Source organism: Littorina saxatilis, linkage group LG11 (assembly GCF_037325665.1).
Source record: "Littorina saxatilis isolate snail1 linkage group LG11, US_GU_Lsax_2.0, whole genome shotgun sequence".
Lineage (NCBI taxonomy): Eukaryota > Metazoa > Mollusca > Gastropoda > Littorinimorpha > Littorinidae > Littorina > Littorina saxatilis.
This window is the reverse complement of record NC_090255.1, coordinates 10,649,559-10,673,560: the sequence shown is the minus strand read 5'-3', so window position 1 is coordinate 10,673,560 and position 24,002 is coordinate 10,649,559. Positions and strand designations below refer to the sequence as shown.

The 24,002-nt window shown below is 41.9% G+C and overlaps 1 protein-coding gene across 2 annotated transcripts in view; it reads left to right on the top strand.

Moving 5' to 3' along the window:
• Positions 1–24,002, top strand: part of LOC138979727 (uncharacterized) — a 49,244-nt gene that overhangs the window by 10,876 nt on the left and 14,366 nt on the right. The window contains exons 3-6 of one of the 2 annotated variants that reach the window (XM_070352470.1): positions 2,688–2,715; positions 11,858–12,052; positions 13,796–13,914; positions 14,717–16,445. The exons of the other annotated variant lie outside the window; for it this stretch is intronic. Coding sequence (XP_070208571.1) covers positions 2,688–2,715; positions 11,858–12,052; positions 13,796–13,914; positions 14,717–14,836 — 462 coding nt within the window. The 3' untranslated portion in view covers positions 14,837–16,445. Of the gene's footprint in view, positions 1–2,687; positions 2,716–11,857; positions 12,053–13,795; positions 13,915–14,716; positions 16,446–24,002 lie in introns of those variants that run through there. 2 annotated transcript variants of the gene reach the window in all.

Here is a 24,002-nt window from a genome sequence, read left to right as displayed (position 1 = left end):
TATTAAATTAAGAAAGTGGGGAGATGGATTATTCAAAAAATCTTCGTTAAAGTCTCCAAGAATTAGAAATTTATGTGGTGTTCTCATTACTTGCTTTACAGATTCGTCAACCAAGTGCCAATAATCAATCCGAGAGTCTGGTGGTCGGTAAAATGAACCAACCAGCACAGTTTCTTGCAATAATTTAGTTTCTACCCAGACTGCTTCAAGGCCTGGAATTAACAAATCAGGCCTTGGTTTGCAAATAAAATCGTTTTTCACATAAACAGCTACCCCTCCATATCCATCTGGCCTATCAAGACGCACTGGGGGATGAAATCCTTTGAGGCATAAACTGTCGTTTGATATCGAGTCACACAACCAAGTTTCTGACAAAGTCACAATATCGTGCTCTTTAACTTCACATTGTAAAATATCAATCTTGTTTCGCAAACTACGTACATTTATATGCAAAATAGAGGTATCTTTAACATGCTCTCTACCAGGCGGGCCTGGGTTTGGGTGGACATCTCCTGACAATAAAACCATCAGCAAAATGACAAAAACATGTGTCACAAAACTATGCACGAATATAATGTTCCAAAGCATATGCCCGTAACGCTTACTTCCAATTGGTTGACTAAAATAGGAAGGTTGCGATTTTGAGTCGGGTATGGGGTTTAAGGGTGTGGAGTTGAAACATTCAATATTTTTCTCGTAGTACACACACAAGAAATGTGCATTGAAACGGCAATCCAAAAGAGTGTTTCAGCTGTTTCAAGACACAGGCTTAGCTCCTTCTTTTGAGTTGCTTTTCAGTCTAAAATGACACCGGAAGCGAACAAATTGTCGCGTATACTGTCGTCACAAAAAGACGTCATGACAAAAATGAGTTACACCAAAGCGAAAAAGACTTTGACGTCATTTACTTTTGTTCGGAATTTTCCGTCTGTTCCTAGCTTGTCAGTGAAGACCTGACGTGAGTAAGCTTACCCAAAACGTCTTTGGTTCTCTATTCACATTGCAGCTGTGAAATAATCAGTCTTGTGTCTCGGCCGTGTAGGTACAGAGTTTGCTTCTGCAATCATTGTGTTCGTGTTGATGACGGCTTCATAAGACAAATCAACGAATCTATCGTGAGGAAGACGTTTATGTACAAATCACCGAACCCAACCCATTTTGTGTGTGCATTTTTCTGAAGAATAAACTGCATGTGGTTAATTTCATCCGTTTAATGCTTGTCGAAACGAGCCATAAGGCTTTAGAATAAAAGATTTCACGCATTGCTTGGCCATCTGATCACAGATGAGGTCGCAGTTTGTAGGTTGAATCTATGAATCGGCCAGAGATAGATCTGCATTTCTGGTACGACCTTCCAGATTATCAACAGCGGGTTCATGGTCGGATTCAAGAGGTCAAATTTGCGTGGCTCCCAATCATTTCATAAAAGATTTCCATTTTCTTGTTTCTGCGGCTGCGCAAGTTATTTTGCCTAGGTCATGGCCGAACTTTAGGCCTACGGAGAAATATCGCTGGATATTTTCTCCCTAGATTAACAGAGACAAAGAAGGGAAGTCATGCTGTATATTAATTTCTGCCGTGTGAGATGGAATTTTTTACTCAACATCGGCCAGTAAATCTCAAGCTAATTAAGGCGAATATTTACTTTTCACGGCCTATTATTCCAAGTCACACGGGTATTTGGTGGACATTTGTATCTATGCCTATACAATTTTGCCAGGAAAGACCCTTTTGTCAATCGTGGGATCTTTAACGTGCACACCCCAATGTAGTGTACACGAAGGGACCTCGGTTTTTCGTCTCATCCGAAAGACTAGCACTTGAACCCACCACCTAGGTTAGGAAAGGGGGGGAGAAAATTGCTAACGCCGTGCCCCAGGGTCGAACTCGCAACCTCTCGCTTCCGAGGCAAGTGCGTTTACCACTCGGCCACCCAGTCACATACACACAAACACACACACACACACTCACACGCACACACACTACACACACACACATACATACACACCACACACACGCAGACACATACACACAGACACACACACACACATGTATACATACACACGTACCTAAAGTGTGGATGGTTACCTAAGAGGCGGCACTGGGTGTAGTGCCTTTCTAGTGCACTTGCACTACAACAGCACTGGGTGCAGTACTCGCTCCGGCATCGAAGAATTTTGCACTAAAAAATGCACAAAATTTGACCTATTTCGTCGCCTATAGAGGACGGAAAGAATGTCATTTTGAACATTGTTATGACATTCTTTCCGTCAAAAAAGTCAATTTAACGGTGTTAAATGAAGCGAGCATCCACACAATTAGGTTGCCATCCAGAGTTTAGGTTGCCATCCACGTGTGGATAGTTGCCTTATGGTGATTTAGGCAACCAAACCTGTGGAAACATGGGTACACACACACACACACACACACACACACACACGCACACACACACACCTTTGGAGACAAAGTCAATATTAATGTTGTCCTCGGCCCTCGACAGCTCATTTAGTCAAGTATTGACTGAATGCAAATAATGGGCTGACCTACTCAGTTTTGAATTGCTGTGCTCGTTGGTTAATGAGTTGCTAGCTTGCTATGTTGGTTGATATTTTGGTTTGTGATTCGTGCCTGGTTGGCTTAGCAAGAACTGTCACTGAAATATTTTACTGAAGTTTATTCTTCAACAGGTGCTGGGCACGCATCAGTATTTCTTTGGTGAGTGTACACCGCGAGTCTCACCATTGGTCGAGGTCTTCACGAATGCGTAGCGGCTTTACGCATGTGCGCAGAGCATATGAACAGTGCAGTCTCAAAACAGATGTGTGTGTGTGTGTGTGTGTGTGTGTGTGTGTGTGTGTGTGTGTGTGTGTGTGTGTGTGTGTGTGTGTGTGTTTTGAGCGTGTGGTCTTTCGCTTACCTTTTCCACAATTATACTCTGGTTGGGGCAAGTTGGAACATCCTTTCTTCATTCAGTTCTAAGCTACCGCCCCCCCCCCCCCCTCTCTCTCTTTCTTTTCTTTCTCTCACTCTGACACTCTATCCCTCTCTATGTTCCCCCTATCTCTCTCTCTCTCTCTCTCTCTCTCTCTCTCTCTCTCTCTCTCTCTCTCTCTCTCTCTCTCTCTCTCTCTCTCCAATGCTGTTTTCCAAGTAAATTCAAACAGGCTAAAGTGATTTCTCTTTTTAAATCCTTCAAATTACAGACCATTATCAATTCTATCAATCCTTTCAAAGCCTCTTGAAAAACATATCAATAAGCATAATCTTTTGCACTTTGAGAACAACAAATTGATACATGATAAGCAATCAGGTTTTAGGCAAAAACATTCATGTCAAACAGCGCTGATCAGCTTAGTTGACCAATGGCTAAACAACATTAATTGTAACCAGTTCTGTGCTGCTCTATTTGTTGACTTTGCTAAAGCTTTTGACCTAATTGACCATAAACTCCTTATCAAAAAGCTTCAGATTTATGCATTGGCAACTGATTCTGTTAACATTTTAAAATCTTTCCTGTCAGACAGACAGCAAAATACTTATCTGAATCAATCATACTCTTGTAAACAAACAGTAAGGTTTGGAGTTCCACAAGGTTCTATTCTTGGTCCTTTAATATTTTCTATCTATATTAATGACCTTCCATTATTTGTTAAATGTATGTGTGAACTATTTGCAGATGATACTACAATTCATTCTAGTCACAAAGATCTAAGTGAGCTAGCAAGAGTCCTCCAAGAAAACATTGATCGATTGCTGAAATGGTCAGAACTAAACCAAATAAAACTAAATGCATGCTTCTAACCACTAGACAAAAACGACAAAATCTATCATCAAAATTTCCTAAACTACAAATACAAAATCAAGATGTAACTGAAGTTGATAACCATAAAGTCTTGGGAATAACCATTGATGATAATCTGTCTTGGTCAAAACATTTAGATACACTTTGTAAAAATACTTCTAAAAAAATATATCAGTTATCAAAAATTAAACACTTTCTAGACCTACGCACACGGAAACTGTTTTTTTCAGGCATATATTCAATCAACTATTGATTATGCGTCCACAGTGTGGGACTCTGCAAGTGCAAACACTTTGAAACACTTTTGCTCTTTACATAGACGAGCTGTTAAATTAATTCTTTTAAAAAATGCATCTCTCTGAGTCTCTACGTCTGATTATAAAAAATTAAAGATTCTTCCTATCAAATCAAGATTTACCTATAACAAAGGTTGTCACGATCGGGTGACAGAGACCAAGAAAGTGTCACTCAGTGGAGTGCCTGTTCTGGGTCAATGTATGATAGAAAGCGCCTGTGCGTGATATTGGGCTACAGCAGAGTTTGCTGACAGTGCTCAATGAACACGGATGTTTTGTAACGCACGAGTTTCACAGCGGGGTTTTTTGCTGTCACAGGGCTGACGGTTTTTCGCTGACAGCGCGCACGGGATTTTCAGAGATTGAGTTTCTCGTGTCTTTTTTCTGCTTGGGGAGGCAGAATTGTGTATAGCTGGACTGGTTTTGTGACAAGGTCAGTCACGTGTTATTGGCTAGGTTGTCTGAGAGAGACACAAGCACGGGGCACTTGACACCCAGCGGCAGAAGGGGAAGGATCTAATACACAGTTTCTAGAGTATGATGGTTTTTCACCGAATATTGTATTCGGCACTCTAGGGGAGCTTCCACTAGTTTTTCCTGTCTCACTGCCAGTACTTTGCTGAGGACAAGTCGTCAACATTCCTTCGTCGGCGATGGCTTTCGCATAAGGATTCGACAAGGGGTTCTGGAGGTTTTTGGTCACTGTTGACGAACAGAGGCTGTTCCAGAGAGGAAGCGGATTTTGCTTCCATGAGAGTACAATCATAGGCTTTTGAGGTAATAAATCATTATTTAACGCTGTTGATGAGTCTGTGTTGTGGAATGAAATACTCTCTGTTGTTCTTTCCAGGTTAGCGCATAATTTACTCTCTGTGACGCTAAAATACTAATCTGTATATGGTTTTTGCAGATAGGGAGAGAAGGACGGAAAATGGCTGTTTTGTTGTTGTAAAAAGTCCGTTTTGTGCAGGCCCACGTGCTCGATGAGATATTTAAAGATGACATGTTTTAAGGTGGTGGGTGAGGGGTAGCTGACATGTTTAGTGCACCGATGCTTTCTGTTTGCAGCCTTCGTTCGTTTCTTGCGAGTTCCTGTAACTGCTGCACGGCTGCCTTTGACGGGACACTGCTAGCTGCAGACGTTGGAGCTGGGACCTGAGGAAGCTACGCTAACCGGCTAACCAGCAGACCGGCTAACCAGCAGACCGGCTAACCAGCAACCCGGCTAACCAGCATACCGGCTAACCAGCATACAGAAAGAAAGCTAAGTGCACCGTGTCTTACGCACCCCGTTGACCACCGTTGTCTTTTCTTATCTGTGATTTCATTGGAGTAGTGACAACGTGGGGTGTGTGACACCTGCACGAACTAGAGCTTTTCGAACAGAACATTCGCATTTAACTATATTTACACGGGTTCAGCGTGTTACTATAATTTTCTATATACTACTGGCATTTTGTCAGTGAACACTGGTTTTTTACGTGTTGAGAACGTAAAAGGAACATATTTTGAGTGAAGGCTCGAGGGAGGTGGCGAGTTTATACATAAACAGGCGTCTGAAACTTATACTTTTGTTGACTCTATTTAATTGTATGACTGCGAGAGTGGATCGTGGTGTGGTTAGTTAATTAGTAGTAATTAACCGGTTCATAATCACCTTAAGTGATATATTGAAACATGACACATGGGGGCTCGTCCGGGATTTACTCAGTTAATTTCCAACTGGTAAAGACCCACCAATTAAGGATAACTAAGAGCAGATAATCTCGTCAGTGCTCGACTTATTTTCTGCTTGGTGCTACCCTTTTTTGTATAGTTTTGATCATATACCACACCTTAAGCGATTCACATCTTGCAGGAAATGTAAATTGTAATTTGTAAGCTATTGTATGCGCTAACTGTGATTACTTCCCTTTCCTTTGTTTGTGAATCTTTGTTGTTGTACGTTCAGAGTTTTCCGTTGCAGAGAGCTGAGCGGGGTTAGCGGATTTGTTATTCGTTTTACTCAGTTTTCTCTACATTGTTGTTTCTCATTCTGTAAAAGGTTACATTTCTACCGTCTTGTTTTACTTGGATTTTTCTCCATATTTTGACTTTGTTGGAATTTTGGGGGGGAAGGGTCCGAGGACTTCTGTCCTAACCAAGGCTGTGGGAGACACTCTGTTTCACCGCAAAAAGCAGCCGATAAAGTAGGCCACGGCTGTGGGAAACACTTTGTTTCACCGCAAAAAGCAGCCATAAAGTAGGCTACGCGTTTTGTTCTACACCGTTTGGATTTTTCTTCTGCATTTTCCGGTTGCTGGATTTTTGTATCCATCGCTTTCATCACCGCGTGTTCTAGCTATAGCTGCGTTAGACTTACTTTTGTGATAAAGCGTTGCTAAAACTAACCATGGCCACAGGGGGATCTCCTACGAGGAGAATAACTTTCGAGACTCCTGGGAGCGAGCAACCGACTGAGCGAGACGCACGCGTTAGAGCCCGAAGCGTTCTAAAACGCTTAGAAGTAGAACGGAAGGAAGAATTTGAGCGACTGACAAGAAAAGAAGAACGTGACCGACAGGACAAGAAGGACGAACTTGACAGACAAGAAAGGGAACGACAGGCTGAACGACAGGCCGAACGTGACCGACAGGACAAGAAAGAGAAAGACGAACTTGACAGACAAGAAAGGGAACGACAGGCAGAACGAGACAGACAGGAAAGGAAAGACGAGCTTGACAGACGAGAACGGAAAGAGAAAGACGAACTTGACAGACAAGAAAGAGAACGAGACAGACAAGAAAAGAAAGACGAACTTGACAGACAAGAAAGAGAACGACAGGCCGAACGTGACAGACTAGACCGGAAGGAACAGGCGGATCGCGATCACCAGCTAGAGCTAGCCAGGCTACAGGCCGAGAAGGGTACGCTTACTCTGGCTAGCGCGCCGACGTTTGTTGCCGACCGTACGAGACTGCCGACGTTCGACGATGACAAGGACGAGCTCGACGATTTTTTACGCCGGTTTGAGCGCATTGCATCCGACCAGAAGTGGGAAGAGGCCACGTGGGCTAGCCGCCTTAGCACCTGCTTAAAAGGACGCGCATTGCAGCTCTACAACGCTTTGGAGGACGACGAGGCGAGAGACTATCAGGCACTAAAGAAGGCGTTACTCCAGCGCTTCAACCTGACTGCGGAAGCCTACAGACGACGTCTGCGTAACAGCAAGAGACTGAGCGGCGAGCTGAGCCATCAGTTTGTGGCACGCCTTAATCTCTACCTGCGGCGCTGGGTGGAGATGGCCGAGAAGAACTGGACCGTTGACGACCTTGCCGACCTCATAGTCATGGAACAACTGATGTCCAGCCTGCGACCTGAGGTGGTGACCTTCGTGCAGGAACACCAGCCAAAGACTACTCAGGAAGCAGCCGACTGGATCAGAGTACACGAGGACGCCCAGGCGATCTCTGGCAAATCTTCAGGCTCACGGCCGGGAAAATCGGGAAATTCAGGTTCTTCAGGACCCAAGGACGGGAAGGACGATCAGGGACACAAAGGATCAGGTTCCAGAACTGACATCCAGTGTTACTACTGCAACAAGCGGGGCCACGTGAAGAAGGACTGCCACAAGAGACAGGCTGACCAGAAGGGCGTACACTTTGTTGGCAGCGAGGAGTTAAGGGACGTCACGAGCTCATGCACAATTCCACAACTCTGCGTTCCGTGCTCCAGGAAACATTTCCAGCCCCACTGCAACGTTTACGTTAACGGAGTGAAGGGCGAAGGTCTGCGGGACACAGGAGCAGACATGATAGTGGTTCGGGCGAGTCTAGTTCCAGCTATGGCCTACACAGGAGACAGCATCAGGGTGAGAATGGCCGAGGCATCTCACGCTTACGACTTGAACACGGCAGTGATCAAGGTCGTAACACCGTTGTTCACGGGGACCATTGTGGCCGTCGTCATGGACGATCCTCCATGCGACCTGCTCATTGGAAACCGGGTTCAGTTTGTGGACGGCGTCACCAGGGAGGTTCCCGTTTATCGGTCTCCCGACGTCATTTCAGTGCTCACGCGGGCACAGGCGGAGCGAGAGGACAAACCTCTCAAACCCCTACCTGCTGCACGAGCTGCCCTGGGGAACGTGACCCCCGCGCTTCTCGCGAAGGCTCAGGCATCTGATCCGACATTAGCGACTCCTCGGGAGCACGCGAAGTCGGGGAAGGTGAAGCTGAGCGGGAAGCATGGGAGGTCAAAGTTCCTCAGGGACAAGAAGTTGCTCTACCGTGAGTTCAGCAACAAGGAAGGTGCATTCAAACAGGTTGTCGTGCCTCGCGAGTTTCGCGAGGGTGTCATGGCAACGGCACACGACTCGATTCTGGGAGGTCATCTTGGCACCAAGAAGACCACGGATCGTGTCTGGCGCCACTTTTACTGGCCAGGCATCTGCACGGATGTCCGACGTTTCTGTGCGTCCTGCGATAAGTGCCAGAAGGTGGTTGCCAAAGGAAGGGTGAGGAAGGTCCCCTTGGAGAAGATGCCGCTCATCGACGAACCCTTTCGTCGGGTGGCAGTGGACATCATCGGGCCCATCTTGCCTGCGTCTGAGGACGGAAACAGATACATTTTGACCATGGTGGACTACGCTACTCGATACCCAGAGGCGATCCCTCTGAAATCGATTGAATCCACGCGAGTAGCTGAGGCTCTGGTTACTATGTGGTCCCGGCTGGGAATTCCATCAGAGGTACTCACCGACAGAGGCACGCAGTTCACGGGAGGAGTGATGGCGGAGGCAGCACGACTGCTATCACTGGAGCAGCACTTCACCACTCCTTACCATGCTCAGTGCAACGGACTGGTGGAAAGGTTCAATGGCACCTTGAAGACCATGCTGAGGAAACCAGCTCAGGAGAAACCACGCACGTGGGACAGGTACATCCCAGCATTGCTTTTTGCATACCGCGAGGTTCCTCAGGAGAGCTTGGGCTTTTCCCCATTCGAGCTGTTGTACGGCAGACAGGTACGCGGTCCCATGGCTATCCTGCGTCAAGCCTGGACGGACGAAGAAGCTGACGAGGAGGTGCAGACGACAGCGACCTACATAGTAGAACTCAGGAACAGGATTGAAGAGACCTGCAAACTGGCTCAAGAGAACCTGGGAAGAGCAGCACAGCGTTATGCGCGAGGATTCGACCGCAAGGCACGGCCGCGCAGCTTCAAGATTGGAGAACGGGTGTTGCTACTTCTACCTGTCAAACACAACAAGCTACAACTGCAGTGGCAAGGACCTTTTGAGGTGACAGCGAGGGTGGGCCAGAACGACTACAGGATCATGATGCACGGGAAAGCACGCCTGTACCACGCCAACCTGCTGCGCGCCTACATAGAGAGGACAGCCTACGGGGAGAAGAACAAAGACAAGAAGACAGAGAAGGTTGCAGTCATCAGGGGTGAAACGAGGGGTTGCTCGTTCTTGAGGACGACCTTTCTGTCTGGAGACAGACCATCAACCTCTGCAATATCTTCAGGTTGCAAGGTTGGCAAACGCCAGACTTATGCGCTGGGCGTTGATTCTCCAACCGTACCAATTCACGGTACGCGTCATTCCGGGCGCCAACAATGTTGGAGCTGACTTTCTCTCTCGGGCTGTAGAGGAGAACATGACTGTGAGCGAAACCGAGGTTTCGTCTTGAAGAGGGGAGGTGTGTCACGATCGGGTGACAGAGACCAAGAAAGTGTCACTCAGTGGAGTGCCTGTTCTGGGTCAATGTATGATAGAAAGCGCCTGTGCGTGATATTGGGCTACAGCAGAGTTTGCTGACAGTGCTCAATGAACACGGATGTTTTGTAACGCACGAGTTTCACAGCGGGGTTTTTTGCTGTCACAGGGCTGACGGTTTTTCGCTGACAGCGCGCACGGGATTTTCACGGATTGAGTTTCTCGTGTCTTTTTTCTGCTTGGGGAGGCAGAATTGTGTATAGCTGGACTGGTTTTGTGACAAGGTCAGTCACGTGTTATTGGCTAGGTTGTCTGAGAGAGACACAAGCACGGGGCACTTGACACCCAGCGGCAGAAGGGGAAGGATCTAATACACAGTTTCTAGAGTATGATGGTTTTTCACCGAATATTGTATTCGGCACTCTAGGGGAGCTTCCACTAGTTTTTCCTGTCTCACTGCCAGTACTTTGCTGAGGACAAGTCGTCAACATTCCTTCGTCGGCGATGGCTTTCGCATAAGGATTCGACAAGGGGTTCTGGAGGTTTTTGGTCACTGTTGACGAACAGAGGCTGTTCCAGGGAGGAAGCGGATTTTGCTTCCATGAGAGTACAATCATAGGCTTTTGAGGTAATAAATCATTATTTAACGCTGTTGATGAGTCTGTGTTGTGGAATGAAATACTCTCTGTTGTTCTTTCCAGGTTAGCGCATAATTTACTCTCTGTGACGCTAAAATACTAATCTGTATATGGTTTTTGCAGATAGGGAGAGAAGGACGGAAAATGGCTGTTTTGTTGTTGTAAAAAGTCCGTTTTGTGCAGGCCCACGTGCTCGATGAGATATTTAAAGATGACATGTTTTAAGGTGGTGGGTGAGGGGTAGCTGACATGTTTAGTGCACCGATGCTTTCTGTTTGCAGCCTTCGTTCGTTTCTTGCGAGTTCCTGTAACTGCTGCACGGCTGCCTTTGACGGGACACTGCTAGCTGCAGACGTTGGAGCTGGGACCTGAGGAAGCTACGCTAACCGGCTAACCAGCAGACCGGCTAACCAGCAGACCGGCTAACCAGCAACCCGGCTAACCAGCATACCGGCTAACCAGCATACAGAAAGAAAGCTAAGTGCACCGTGTCTTACGCACCCCGTTGACCACCGTTGTCTTTTCTTATCTGTGATTTCATTGGAGTAGTGACAACGTGGGGTGTGTGACACCTGCACGAACTAGAGCTTTTCGAACAGAACATTCGCATTTAACTATATTTACACGGGTTCAGCGTGTTACTATAATTTTCTATATACTACTGGCATTTTGTCAGTGAACACTGGTTTTTTACGTGTTGAGAACGTAAAAGGAACATATTTTGAGTGAAGGCTCGAGGGAGGTGGCGAGTTTATACATAAACAGGCGTCTGAAACTTATACTTTTGTTGACTCTATTTAATTGTATGACTGCGAGAGTGGATCGTGGTGTGGTTAGTTAATTAGTAGTAATTAACCGGTTCATAATCACCTTAAGTGATATATTGAAACGTGACAAAGGTGCAATGATGCATAGAATTATGTCAGGGAATGCACCTACATTCATTGCCTCAAATTTCAAACTGAATAATTCAATAAAACTAAACAAATTAATTACCCCAACCCCTAGAATTGACCTTTACAAATCAAGTCTTTTTTATTCTGGCGCCTTATTGTGGAACTCCATTCCTGATTTAAAATGCAATTCGGTGAAACTTCCTTCAAAGAAATGTACATGCTGTTTCTCTTGGAAACAAGTAAATAATTATGTGATAATATTACATCATTGCTTGATATTCATAATGCATTTTGAAATGTCTTTTTATTTTTTTGACATGTTAATTATATAAATTATATTGTAATTAACTTAACTTCTATTTCTTCTTGTTATTAATCGAGTTACCCTGGGCAAGGGCCGGATGAAAAAAAGCATGTATACTTTGCTTATTCTGTTACCCTCGATAAATAAATAAAGTTCAAAGTTCAAAGTTCAAAGTTCTCCTAGCGCTGACAGCGGCCATTTTTTTCTGACGTAACAGTTGTCGCGGATGAAGGGAGGGACGCTCTGAGTCAGCTGAACTTCCCTGAAGGCTCTCAGGTGACGCAATATCCGGTAGAACACTTATCAGATTACCTCGAGATGGTCGGTGCGGGTGATTGGAATGAGACGGATACAACGGATGGACTGCATGATAAGGATCTGCTGGTTGCCACTCAAGAGTTTGTTTTACCGGGTGAGTGAGGGAGTTTGTGTATGTGTGTCTGTGTATGTGTGTGTGTGTGTGTGTGTGTGTGTGTGTGTGTGTGTGTGTGTGTGTGTGGAGGGGGCATGTCGGATGTTGGAATGCGCGCGCGCGCTCGTGTATGTGTGGATGTGCAAATATATGTTTGGGGTGGGGTGTATGTGTGCGTGGGTGCGTGTGTGTGTGTGTGTGTGTGTGTGTGTGTGTGTGTGTGTGTGTGTGTGTGTGTGTGTGTGTGTGTGTGTGTCAGTGAGTGTTCCTTTCTGTGTGTCCTAAAGAGAGAGAGAAAATGAGAGAGAGAGTCTGTGTGAAAACATGCGTGTGTGCGCTTTTGTATATATGTGCGTGTGTTTTTGTCCGGTGCAATTGAGGAGTGGGGGAGGGGGGGGGGGGCTCTTCTTCATTCTTCTTCATCATCAGCCTTTAATACGATTCAGCCCCATATACTTATCCAGAGGTTAGTCCAGTTAGATGTGAACAATAATTTGATTTTCTGGATCAGGGAGTTCCTATGCGATCGGCCACAACGTGTCAGCCTCAGCAACCGTTTGTTTGGTCATTCTGTGCTTTCAGACGAAGTTGTTTTAAACACCGGGGCCCCACAAGGTTGTGTTCTCTCTCCTGTCCTTTTTTCCATTTACACAAACAACATGCTTTTAAATGATCCAGTTCTAGCCCTCATTAAATATGCAGACGACATGGCCCTCGTTGGGCGTCTGAAGGACGACGAAACTTTGTCAAAGTATTTTACCCAAGTTGATCTTCTGAATGAATGGTTCAAGTCCAGTTTCTTGCAGTTGAATGTAGGCAAAACAAAAGAAATGATTTTTGGAGGAAAGAGTGATAATTGTGGTCCCCAAAAAGTGAGAATAAGCGACAAGGAAGTTGAACTTGTGGAAACCTTCAAATATCTTGGGGTTTCAATTGACAATAAGCTGACTTTTAGTGATCATGTTCATGCTGTTTATAAGAAAGCTCAGCAGCGACTTTTTCTTCTCAGGAAGCTTAAATATTTTAATGTCAATCAAAGTGTTATGGAACTTGTGTATCGCAGTTTGATTGAAAGCATACTGACTTTTAACATTGTGACATGGTATGGTACCACAAATGTTAAAAACAAAGCTAAACTCCACCGCATTGTTGCGACGGCTAGCAAGCTTGTTGGGCAACCCCAACGACAGCTGACCAGTCTCTACGAAGCTGCCATTAAGCGGAAAGCTCTCAAAATTGTCCGTGATCCGATCCATCCTCTCAACCCCTGTTTCGAAATTCTCCCTTCAGGTAAACGTTATAAGGTCCCTTTGGCACGCAAAAACCAGTTTAAAAAGTCATTCCTGCCTTCTGCAGTCACCATTTTAAATTCTTCTCGCATCACGTAGAGGCTGGTCGGCTGGGAAAAAACAAACAATGTGTACATGTGAAGGTGTGTGGGAAATATTTGTAATGTGATTACTCGGCTGTGAAACCCAACTCCTGTGATATGAGAGGGTAAATTTACATAGTGCAATATCATATTTGATTGTATCCCTTTTATGTTTTATGTTTTATGTGTGTCGTCCTATACAATTGTTGTTATAATCGTTTACAGGCAGACAGGGTGTGCCGAAGAAAAATTTCCATTTTTATGTAATATTTTAATGGACAATAAAGTGCTGTTATTGTTATTGTTATTGTTATTCTCTCACTTCCTGGTCATGTGACTCTCTGAATGTCAGTTACTTCTGTCTCTTGCAGAAGGCTCTTCTACCTCGCAGTTGAAATCAACGATGAAACACTACGCAAAGGAAATCAAAAAACCGGCAGAGATAACCAAATCTGTGCATTATGTAGTGGTGGGACGTTACCCCCCAAAGGTGTGTGTTACACGTGTAAACAGAACTGGTTGTTGGTATACTGACTTATCCTTATTTTTCTTGGTAAATAATCAGAGAGCGTGCAATGACAGAGTCGCGCTAGCTCATACATGCACGTGCACTCTGGGGTGTTCGAACAACTGGAAGAGTCGACACAAAGTTGACTTTTGAACATAAATTCCTTGCCAAGACCCAGGTTCGAACCCATGCCAATAATGATAAAATCGTTTATTTTGCGTAACTCTGTAAAAACATTGGCGATATTTGTCTTTGGTTGAAAACACACACTTTCCCTTTATGTACCGTAAGTCATCACCCTCCCTATTCCCTGCACGCTCTCGCTCATACAATAAACACGCCAATATCTTCAAAGTCAAATCTAACGATAACTAATAAGATAGATAAAAAGATAAATAGATACAGAGATAGAGAGACAGAGATAGAGACAGGGAGATAACTAGATTAAAGCTAGATATATTACGTATGTACACATTAGAGATATATATATATATATATATATATATATATATATATATATATATATATATATATATATATATATATATATATATATATATATATATAGAGAGAGAGAGAGAGAGAGAGAGAGAGAGAGAGAGATAAATTGATACATATACAATTATTGCTGACATTTTGTGTGTGTGTGTGTGTGTGTGTGTGTGTCTGTGTGTCTGTGTGTTTGTGTGTGTGTTTATGCGTGCGTTTGTATGTATATGTGTTTGTGTGTGTGTGTGTGTGTGTGTGTGTGTGTGAGTGTGTGTGTGTGTGTGCAATTCAACAGATTTACTACTTTTTGAACCTAGACGAGAACTCAGCGCAGAAAGCCTTGCTACATGGCCTGGACGAAATCGGGGGTCCCGGCAACAACGTGTTCAACGTTCTTCGTCTTCATAAAGTTTGATTGACGTCAGAGAAGTCATGACGTCACAACAGCTTGCAAATTTGCGCCTCGTTTTTGCTTGATTAAAGTACTAGTAGGAGATTTGTTAATGAGGCAATGCTTCATTACTGCATGGTTATAGAAAGGTTGTATAGCTGCTAACATTCATATGTCACTCTGGAGAAAATATGTTGTGCCCATTTAATGTCAAGAACAATGCAAGAACTCAAACGGGTTGTACAAAAACAATACCACATATGTGACCCTCCACCACGAAATGAGTCGCATGTCACCTCGCGCGGTTCTGCGCGAGGCTTAATATAAGTCCGGGGAGTGTCTGGTAACAGTGTGACGGTCACCTTAGTCACAGGCTTATAACTCAAACAGTTTTCGCTCTTTTCTAAAACGGTTTTCACCACTGGATAGAGCATAAAAAACTCTTTAGGAAAATGTAAAAATATGAAAATCATGCAAAGGTGACATGCGACTCATTCCCTTGTGGAGGGTCACATATTACAAAAAAGACAGGACGCAATATCATGTCAACAGGGCGTTCCCTTCATCATAATGTTAGAGGCATTTTTGTCAAACAAAGAGTGTAAAACATTCGAATGGCACACCCAAATACACAAAACGTCATATAGTTTCATGACGTCATGCTATTCGTTTCTGTATTCAAGACACAAGAGAACCGGCATTGTCGATCATAGACGAACAGCGTTTTAATCTGTTACCATAGAGATGGAGTGGCCATGCAACAAATGTGTGACAGGAATGTGTGACACAACAAATACATGTGTGACTCCATAACTTTAAGCGCTTCTCAGACCTGTTAAAATTCTTCTCACTGCAGCTATACCAACTGGCCAGCTTATAAACAGAGAAAGAAATAATATCAAATAGATTTTTTTTTAAACACCAACATGTGAAGTTAGTTTTAAAGTTTAAAGTGTGGGAATAATAAACCAATAAAGCAATACACGGACAACTTAAAGCTTGACAAGATCAACACAAACAGTCCACAACATGAGTTAGTGTCGGAATTCAACTTTTGCAGAATAATTTTAAGGCCGATTTAATTCCTGTTGCATACTGTTTACACACATCGTATGCCGTTGTTTGTGTCTTGACAGCTTTCCTGTTGATTGATCACAATTTAGGATCCAGTTTGAAAAATATACAATTTTTTTTAAATGTGAATTATCAAGCTACAAAAGAAACCGACCCCAACTGTCTCCAATACTGCAGAATGACTCTTGCAATGTATTTTACTTATTTAAACTATTGACAGTCTTTTATATCTTTGTTGCAGTCATTTGAAAGAAAAACAAGAGTAGCATCTGTTGCTATAGCTGCCTTGTGTCCCCCACAATCCAGTGTGCGTCACTTGGTTTTAACAGAGTTTTATTCAGACACACTTTTTGTTTTACAAAGCCATGCAGTATATGCAAAAGAAAGTAAGAACGACAAGAACTGTACGAAACTTCTGAATAAGGTTCGAGCATAAACATAGAACATAAGAGATCAATTACAATGTGTGTGGTGGTGTGCCGTTCTTGTTACTAACTGTGACTATTGTTGAATCCAAAACAAGATTAAGGAAAAATTGAGAAAATAAAGACAAGCCACTACTGTGTGCGATGAGTTTTTGTTCATGTGTGCCTGCGTGTATATATATATATATAAACAAATATGGAAAAAATAACCAAAACAAGCCTTCACGTTTTTAAAATATATATATATATGACTAAGTGCCAAAAGGTGCGCACGAAAAGCGGACAAAGGGGCTAAAAAATAAAAGTTGACAAACACGACTGATATTGTGATTTTTGTTAAGACAACAGATGCTGGAACCCAATTACGAAAAGAAAAGATAAATTTACCCAAATGATTTTACAAATAACGATAATTTTGTTCGTTATATCATTCAAAACGGCACTGAGTCATAGCATTAAGGTTATCTCGCACGTTTTTAAAGCTAGGGCTTTGAAACTTGGCACACAACCAAAGTATAATGACCTCCAGGTATGGTGCACATCACATTAAACAACATTGAATTTCAAGGTCACAGCGAGGTTAAATTTCCTTTGCAAACTGGAAAATTGTCGTTGTCACGTCTTACATGTTTTAATACTAGATCAGTTAGACTTTACATACTTCACATACTTTCAGCATTTTTATAAAACCTCATTAAAAGTGACCTGCTGGTTAATCTTTGTCAAAGTTCAAGGTCACAGCGGGGTCACATCTGGTCCAAATGTGGAATATTTTCAATTTATTCAGCGCGTTTATAACACGAGCTTTGAAAATACACACAGTTCTAGTGTATAATGTTCACACACGATTAAAGTCTGGTTGAAAAAGTCAAGGTCACAGCAGGGTCGCGTTGAGGTCAATAATATACATTTTTCAATGAGGTTTTCTCATATGTTTTTGAAGCTAGGGCCTTGAAACTTGGCACACTACGCAAGTTAAATTAAACCTCATCAAATTCCAAGGTCACAGTAAGGTTAAAGATCCTTTAAGGATATTTTCTAAAAAAGGTGACCGCCTGGTTAATGTTTGTCAAATTTCAAGGTCACAGCAGTGCCATCTGGCTTAAACTTTGAAAAATTGTCAATTTCTTCAACTAGTTTTATAGTGTTTGAAGTCATTCACACATGATGAAAGTCTGGTTGATAAAATCAAACGTCAAGGTCGCAGCGGGGTCGCATTGAAGTCAGACACATACAATTGTCATTTTCACGAACGCCTTTTAAGCAACACCTTTGAAACTTCACACATTCCAAAGTTTTGATGTTGTTTGGTTATAATCAAAGTGTGGTCAATTTCCATGATTGAGAGCATTCAGAGGGGTCAAGTTGAGGTCACACAAAAAGTGATAATCTTTATAAGACTCACGTTTGCTGCTATTGCTCACTTGACATTGGTGAAAGTGCTTATTTTATAATTGTTGATCTTGATGTTTTGACTAATTAATATTACCAGGATCAACCATACCAGATTTCAAAGTCCAGAAGTTGTCAAACCTCAAACCTGTTGGAAGTTTCAAAGATTTAAGCATCAACAAATTTCTATTTGATTTGACCTGAAATAACAGATTTGACCTTAAATCTTAAAACAGATCAACCAGACTTTGGTTTTATATAAATTGAAGTTCAATACAATTTCCTTTTTTTTTACCCACGCGAGACCCTGCTATGACTTTCACATTTCTCAAGGATCAACCTTGAATTCTCCATGTTGAACAATCATTAAGCAAAAGCGTTGTTTGAAGTTTGAAGGTTCTAGCTTCAAAAATCTCTGAAAAAATATGTTTCATCCGTTTTCTGAACCACATGTGACCCAGCCGTGACCTTGAAATCTGACAAGGGTCAACAAGACTTTTACCATGCATGGGGGCGATTAAACCCCAAATGTGTGTGAAGTTTCAAGGTTTCAACTTAAAAAACGTCTGAGAAAAATATACATTTTCCTTTTTGGACAATGTGTTGCACACAAGACAACACGACAAACGCTCGTGTTATCATTCTTTTACTTTAAGGTCGACTTGCGTGCCCGCTCTTTCGCTAATCTCAATTAAAATTCATCTTGGAAGTTCGGTTTTATTACGCTTTTAATTAAGAAGATTAAACTAAGACAACAAATAGTTAGTTTTACCCATTAAACTCGATAAGGTAGTGACATTTTATGTTGAACGCAAGATGGTGTCGCACGCAAGATCTGAAAAGATGTTGACGACATAATTTCAACACTTGATACCGCATTCGTGGTTCGTGATTTCTTCACAAATTTTGAACACAGAATGTGTCACGTGGTTCCGTAGATGAAGTAGATCTTTGTACATGTAAATTTTGTTTTTAAAAGAAAATAACCGTTAATTACCGAACATTTTGTCGCACGCAAGATATGACGAAATTTTCAAATCGTTTTCAAAAATGCTGTTCAAAAGTTCTGCAGTCTTTGCTGGATTACTTGAAAGACAGCAGTTTGATACACCGTTATCGCTTGACGTGTCGACATCAATTCCAGAGTTTTTGAAAAAGAAATTTAGTAAATATCTGCGATTGAAAAATGTATGCCGTGATGACGACACATCTTGCGTGCGACACCTTAAAATTCGGTTATCGAAAAAAAAAAATTCTCTCGAGATTTAGATTTGACGTTTGGTCTCGGCTGTAAAGCGATGTTTCAGGCATTCAATCAAACTAAATGCAATTCATTTGTGCTTCTTGTTATTTTTCTGTGGCATATTCAAAACACGAGGTATCACGATGTCCTTTTTCAGATGGCCGGTTTTGGCGTTATTTTTGACTTTAAACAAAGATAACTTCAAAACCGTTCAAGTCAGACACACCAAATTATGTCCACTATCTCTTCGCACATTCATCCACACACACACCAATTTTCAGCAGACACACGTTTTTAGAAACATTTTTATTGTAAAACAAAGTCGTCTTCTGTTCTGTGAGCACCTTTTGGCACTTAGTATATATAATATATAAAATTTTTAAAATTTAAAATTAAAATTGGATATATATATATCCCATGAGCTGCTTCTTTGTCTCTGTAATACCACTTTGGGTATATATGTTGTATTTTTCGGCTTCAATAAATACATAATGGGCTCAAAAAAATACATCATAGTACCGATTCCGGTTTGGCCGAGGAACTATAGTTCTGCCGACCCTTGACCCTGCACCGAACATGTTTCTGTGGATTGAAGAGCATTGCTCACATGGCTAAACAACAGAAAACACAACATTCACAGAAGACAAAACCATGATACGTATCTGAGGTATGCGATTCAATAAACAAAGCGTTTATCTTTACACTTTGGGTGCAGGTCGAGTCAAAAAAGAACAAAAGCGAAGAATCAACTGATAGTGATAGTGACAGCAAACGAACCTCGCTGTTCTGATTGGAGGTAAAGCTAGAGTAACCTCCCTTCCACGAACACTGCACCACTGATCTAAAATGGCACACTGATCTAAAAATTAAAAAAATAATTAAATGGCACGTTGCACTGACACAAGGTGAATCAATGAAACACTATGCAAGATTGAAAATGAAGTGGAAACAACTCTTAACTGCACAGCGGGTCGAGTTCTCCAAGCACAGTTTCATCTAACCTTACGAAACACAAAGTTCAGTTTGAACTGAAGCACGGTGATCGACAGACAAAACCATATGAATTACCTTTATCTGCTTACTTTCCGACAAAACAAGACAAAGATATACAATGTATGCCCTTGCACACAACGACAAAACAGGACACAGATATCCAATGTATGCCCTTGTACACAACGACAAAACAGGACACAGATATCCAATGTATGCCCTTGTACACAACGACAAAACAGGACACAGATATCCAATGTATGCCCTTGTACACAACGACAAAACAAGACAAAGATATACAATGTATGCCCTTGCACACAACGACAAAACAAGACAAAGATATACAATGTATGCCCTTGCACACAACGACAAAACAAGACAAAGATATACAATGTATGCCCTTGCACACAACGACAACTGACAAGACAAAGATATACAATGTATGCCCTTGCACACAACGACAAAACAAGACAAAGATATACAATGTATGCCCTTGCACACAACGACAAAACAAGACAAAGATATACAATGTATGCCCTTGCACACAACGACAAAACAAGACAAAGATATACAATGTATGCCCTTGCACACAACGACAAAACAAGACAAAGATATGCAATGTATGCCCTTGCACACAACGACAAAACAAGACAAAGATATACAATGTATGCCCTTGCACACAACGAAATCAGTCTCCGAACTAAGAAGGTAGTACGTTACTGCTTTGTCAAGTCTGTGATACGAGCGCATACGTGTTAACCTCACTTCAAAAAAGGACTTTCTGTCAGTCAAAATGGAACAACAAACCACAAAATGATAAACACTTCCGTTCTTCCGCGCTGTTAGGTTGTTTTAGTCTAATTTACAGGCGAATAACTTCAAACTTTACGTTGCGGTAAGCACGAAATCCGCTGTGTTGTTCGGCTGCGAGAAGGCATTTGTGTTATGCGCAAGAAAAGTTCGTTTGCTCACGTCAGTAACCAAAGCAAAGACTTGGATTTTGCAAGTTATTAACCCCATATCTTGGTCAAAATAGCAATTTATTTTTTATTTGTTTGTTGTTGTGGAAACACTTTTTTTGACTCGGCGTATTATACTTGTTCTCGTCGAAATATCCGACCCTATCGCCACGGTGAACATACAATAGCTGTTACTAGCTGTACTTACCGAAGAAATATTGCCGCGTGCCGAGAACCTATTGAAGAAAAGAAAACAAAAACATCTGGTGAAATATTGCTGCGGCAAGAATCGTCAAATATTCCACCAACCAACTAGGCATCCAACTCACAATTCAACCAAGCAAACCATCGACCAACTTAGCAAGCAAACAAGTCGCGTAAGGCAAAATTACTACATTTAGTCAAGCTGTGGAACTCACAGAAAGAAACTGAACGCACTGCAATGACCGTAGGCCGCCGCTAGTGCAAAAGGCTGTGAAAGTGACGAGCCTGTTCAGCGCGGTAGCGGTTGCGCTGTGCTGCATAGCATGCACGCTTTACTGTACCTCTCTTCGTTGTAACTTTCTGAGCGTGTTTTTAATCCAAACATATCATATTTATATGTTTTTGGAATCAGGAACCGACAAGGAATAAGATGAAATTGTTTTTAAAACGATTTCGGAAATTTAATTTTAATCTTAATTTTTATATTTTTAATTTTCAGAGCTTGTTTTTTTTATCCGAATATAACATATTTATATGTTTTTGAAATCAGAACATGATGAAAAATAAAATAAAAGTAATTTTGGATCGTTTTATAAAAAAAAAAATTTTAATTACAATTTTCAGATTTTTAATGACCAAAGTCATTAATTATTTTTTAAGCCTCCATACTGAAATGCAGTAGCGAAGTCCGGCCTTCGTCAAAGATTGTTTGGCCAAAATTGCAATCAATTTGATTGAAAAATGAAGGTGTGACAGTGCCGCCTCAACTTTTACAAAAAGCCGGATATGACGTCATAAAAGACATTTATCGAAAAAATGAAAAAAAGTCTGGGGATTTCATACCCAGGAACTCTCATGTAAAATTTCATAAAGATCGGTCCAGTAGTTTAGTCTGAATCGCTCTACACACACATACGCACGCACGCACACACACACACACACACACACACACACACACACACACACACACACACACACACACACACACACACACACACACACACACACACACACACATACACCACGACCCTCGTCTCGATTCCCCCTCTATGTTAAAACCAGACCTACGCAAGCACAAGATCAAATTTATGTCAGAGTTCGGTGGGTTATAGAAACACGAAAATATCAAGCATGCATCATCTTGAATCGGTGTATGGCTGCTTGGATGGCCTGGTAAAAACGGGCATGCGCTTGATAACCCACTTCTGCAAAAATCACAAGTGTACGTGGGAGTTTCAGCCCATGAATAAAAAAAAGAAGACGAAGAACAAGAACAAGAACAAGAACAAGAAGAACAAATGAAGATATGATTGGATAGAAACCATTCCTAAACTGTCAATTTCACTGAAAACCAATCGACAAACATAGATCGAATCTTACAACAACTAAGCAACTTGTTAAGCAATCATCGAAACAAGCAAGCAAGCAACTAACCAACCAAACACACTACAGCATACATGACCCACTTTGAAGCTGTGTCTTACTGTCACACCAGCTGTCTCCAGAGCTCCTTTCAGCTCAGCAACGGGAGCATCGAAAGTTACAGCTCTTCAGAAAGAGGCTCGACGTTGGTCACGTCTGACACGATGTCAGCGACGTCGGCCTGCGTCATCAAGATGGCGGACAGGACGAGCGACGCGATGGCAAAAAGCATGGTGAGATTCTGGTGGAAGAAAGAGGTGATGAAGTTTAAAAGATCATTGGAATTGGAATTAGAGTTAAACATTAGACAGAAGTTTATGTTTTGTATAATATAAAGTTGATTATGTTATACAGAAAAAGACCAAGGAAGAAGGATGCTCCCCGCCTTAAAAAAAAAAATTTTTTACAATAATTTTTTAATAAATCGGGCAAAAAATATGGGTTGAAGCATCCTGTGCAGTGTGCAACTGAGGTCAAAAAAAAAAAAAGTTTAAAAGATCAGAAATGTGTACAAATAAATGCTGTGCGAAACTCTTAACAGAAGCGGTATAACAAGGCCCAAAGGCGATAAAGAAAGGAATAAATAAACCAGTCGCGTGAAGCGATATACAAACATTTAGTCAAGCTGTCGAACTCATAGAATGAAACTGAACGCACTGCATTTTTTTTACCAAGACTGCATCCTGCGTCCGGTCAGTCCACCGCTCGTGGCAAAGGCAGTGAAATCGACAAGCCAGACTAGTGCGGTAATGGTCGCGCTGAGTAGGACAACACGCTTTTCTGTATCTCTATTCTTTTTAGCGTACTGAGTTTGTTTTTAATCCAAACATATCATATCTATATGTTTTTGGAATCAGGGACCGACAAGGAATAAGATGAAATTGTTTCTAAATCGATTTCGGACAATTAATTGTAATCATAATGTTCATAATTTTAATTTTCAGAGCTTGTTTGTAATCCAAATATAACATAATTTTATGTATATGTTTTTGGAATCATAAAATGACGCAGAATAAGATGAAATTGTTTTTGGATCGTAAAAAAAAAGAAGATGTAATGACAAGTTTCCGATTTTTAATGACCAAATTCATTAACTATTTTTTAAGCCACCAAGCTGAAATGCAATACAAAAGTTCGGCTTTTGTCGAAGATTGCTTTGACAAAATTTCAATCAATTTGGTTGAAAAATGAGGGTGTACGTGCGACAGTGCCGCCTCAACTTTTACAAAAAGCCGGATATGACGTCATCAAAGACATTTATCGAAAAAATGAAAAAAGTCCAGGGATATCATTACCAGGAACTCTCATGTCAAATTTCATAAAGATGGGTCCAGTAGTTTGGTCTGAATCGCTCTACACACACACACACACAGACAGACACACATACACCACGACCCTCGTCTCGATTCCCCCCTCTATGTTAAAACATTTAGTCAAAACTTGACTAAATGTAAAAACGACATGGTCACAGGGCTCGAGTT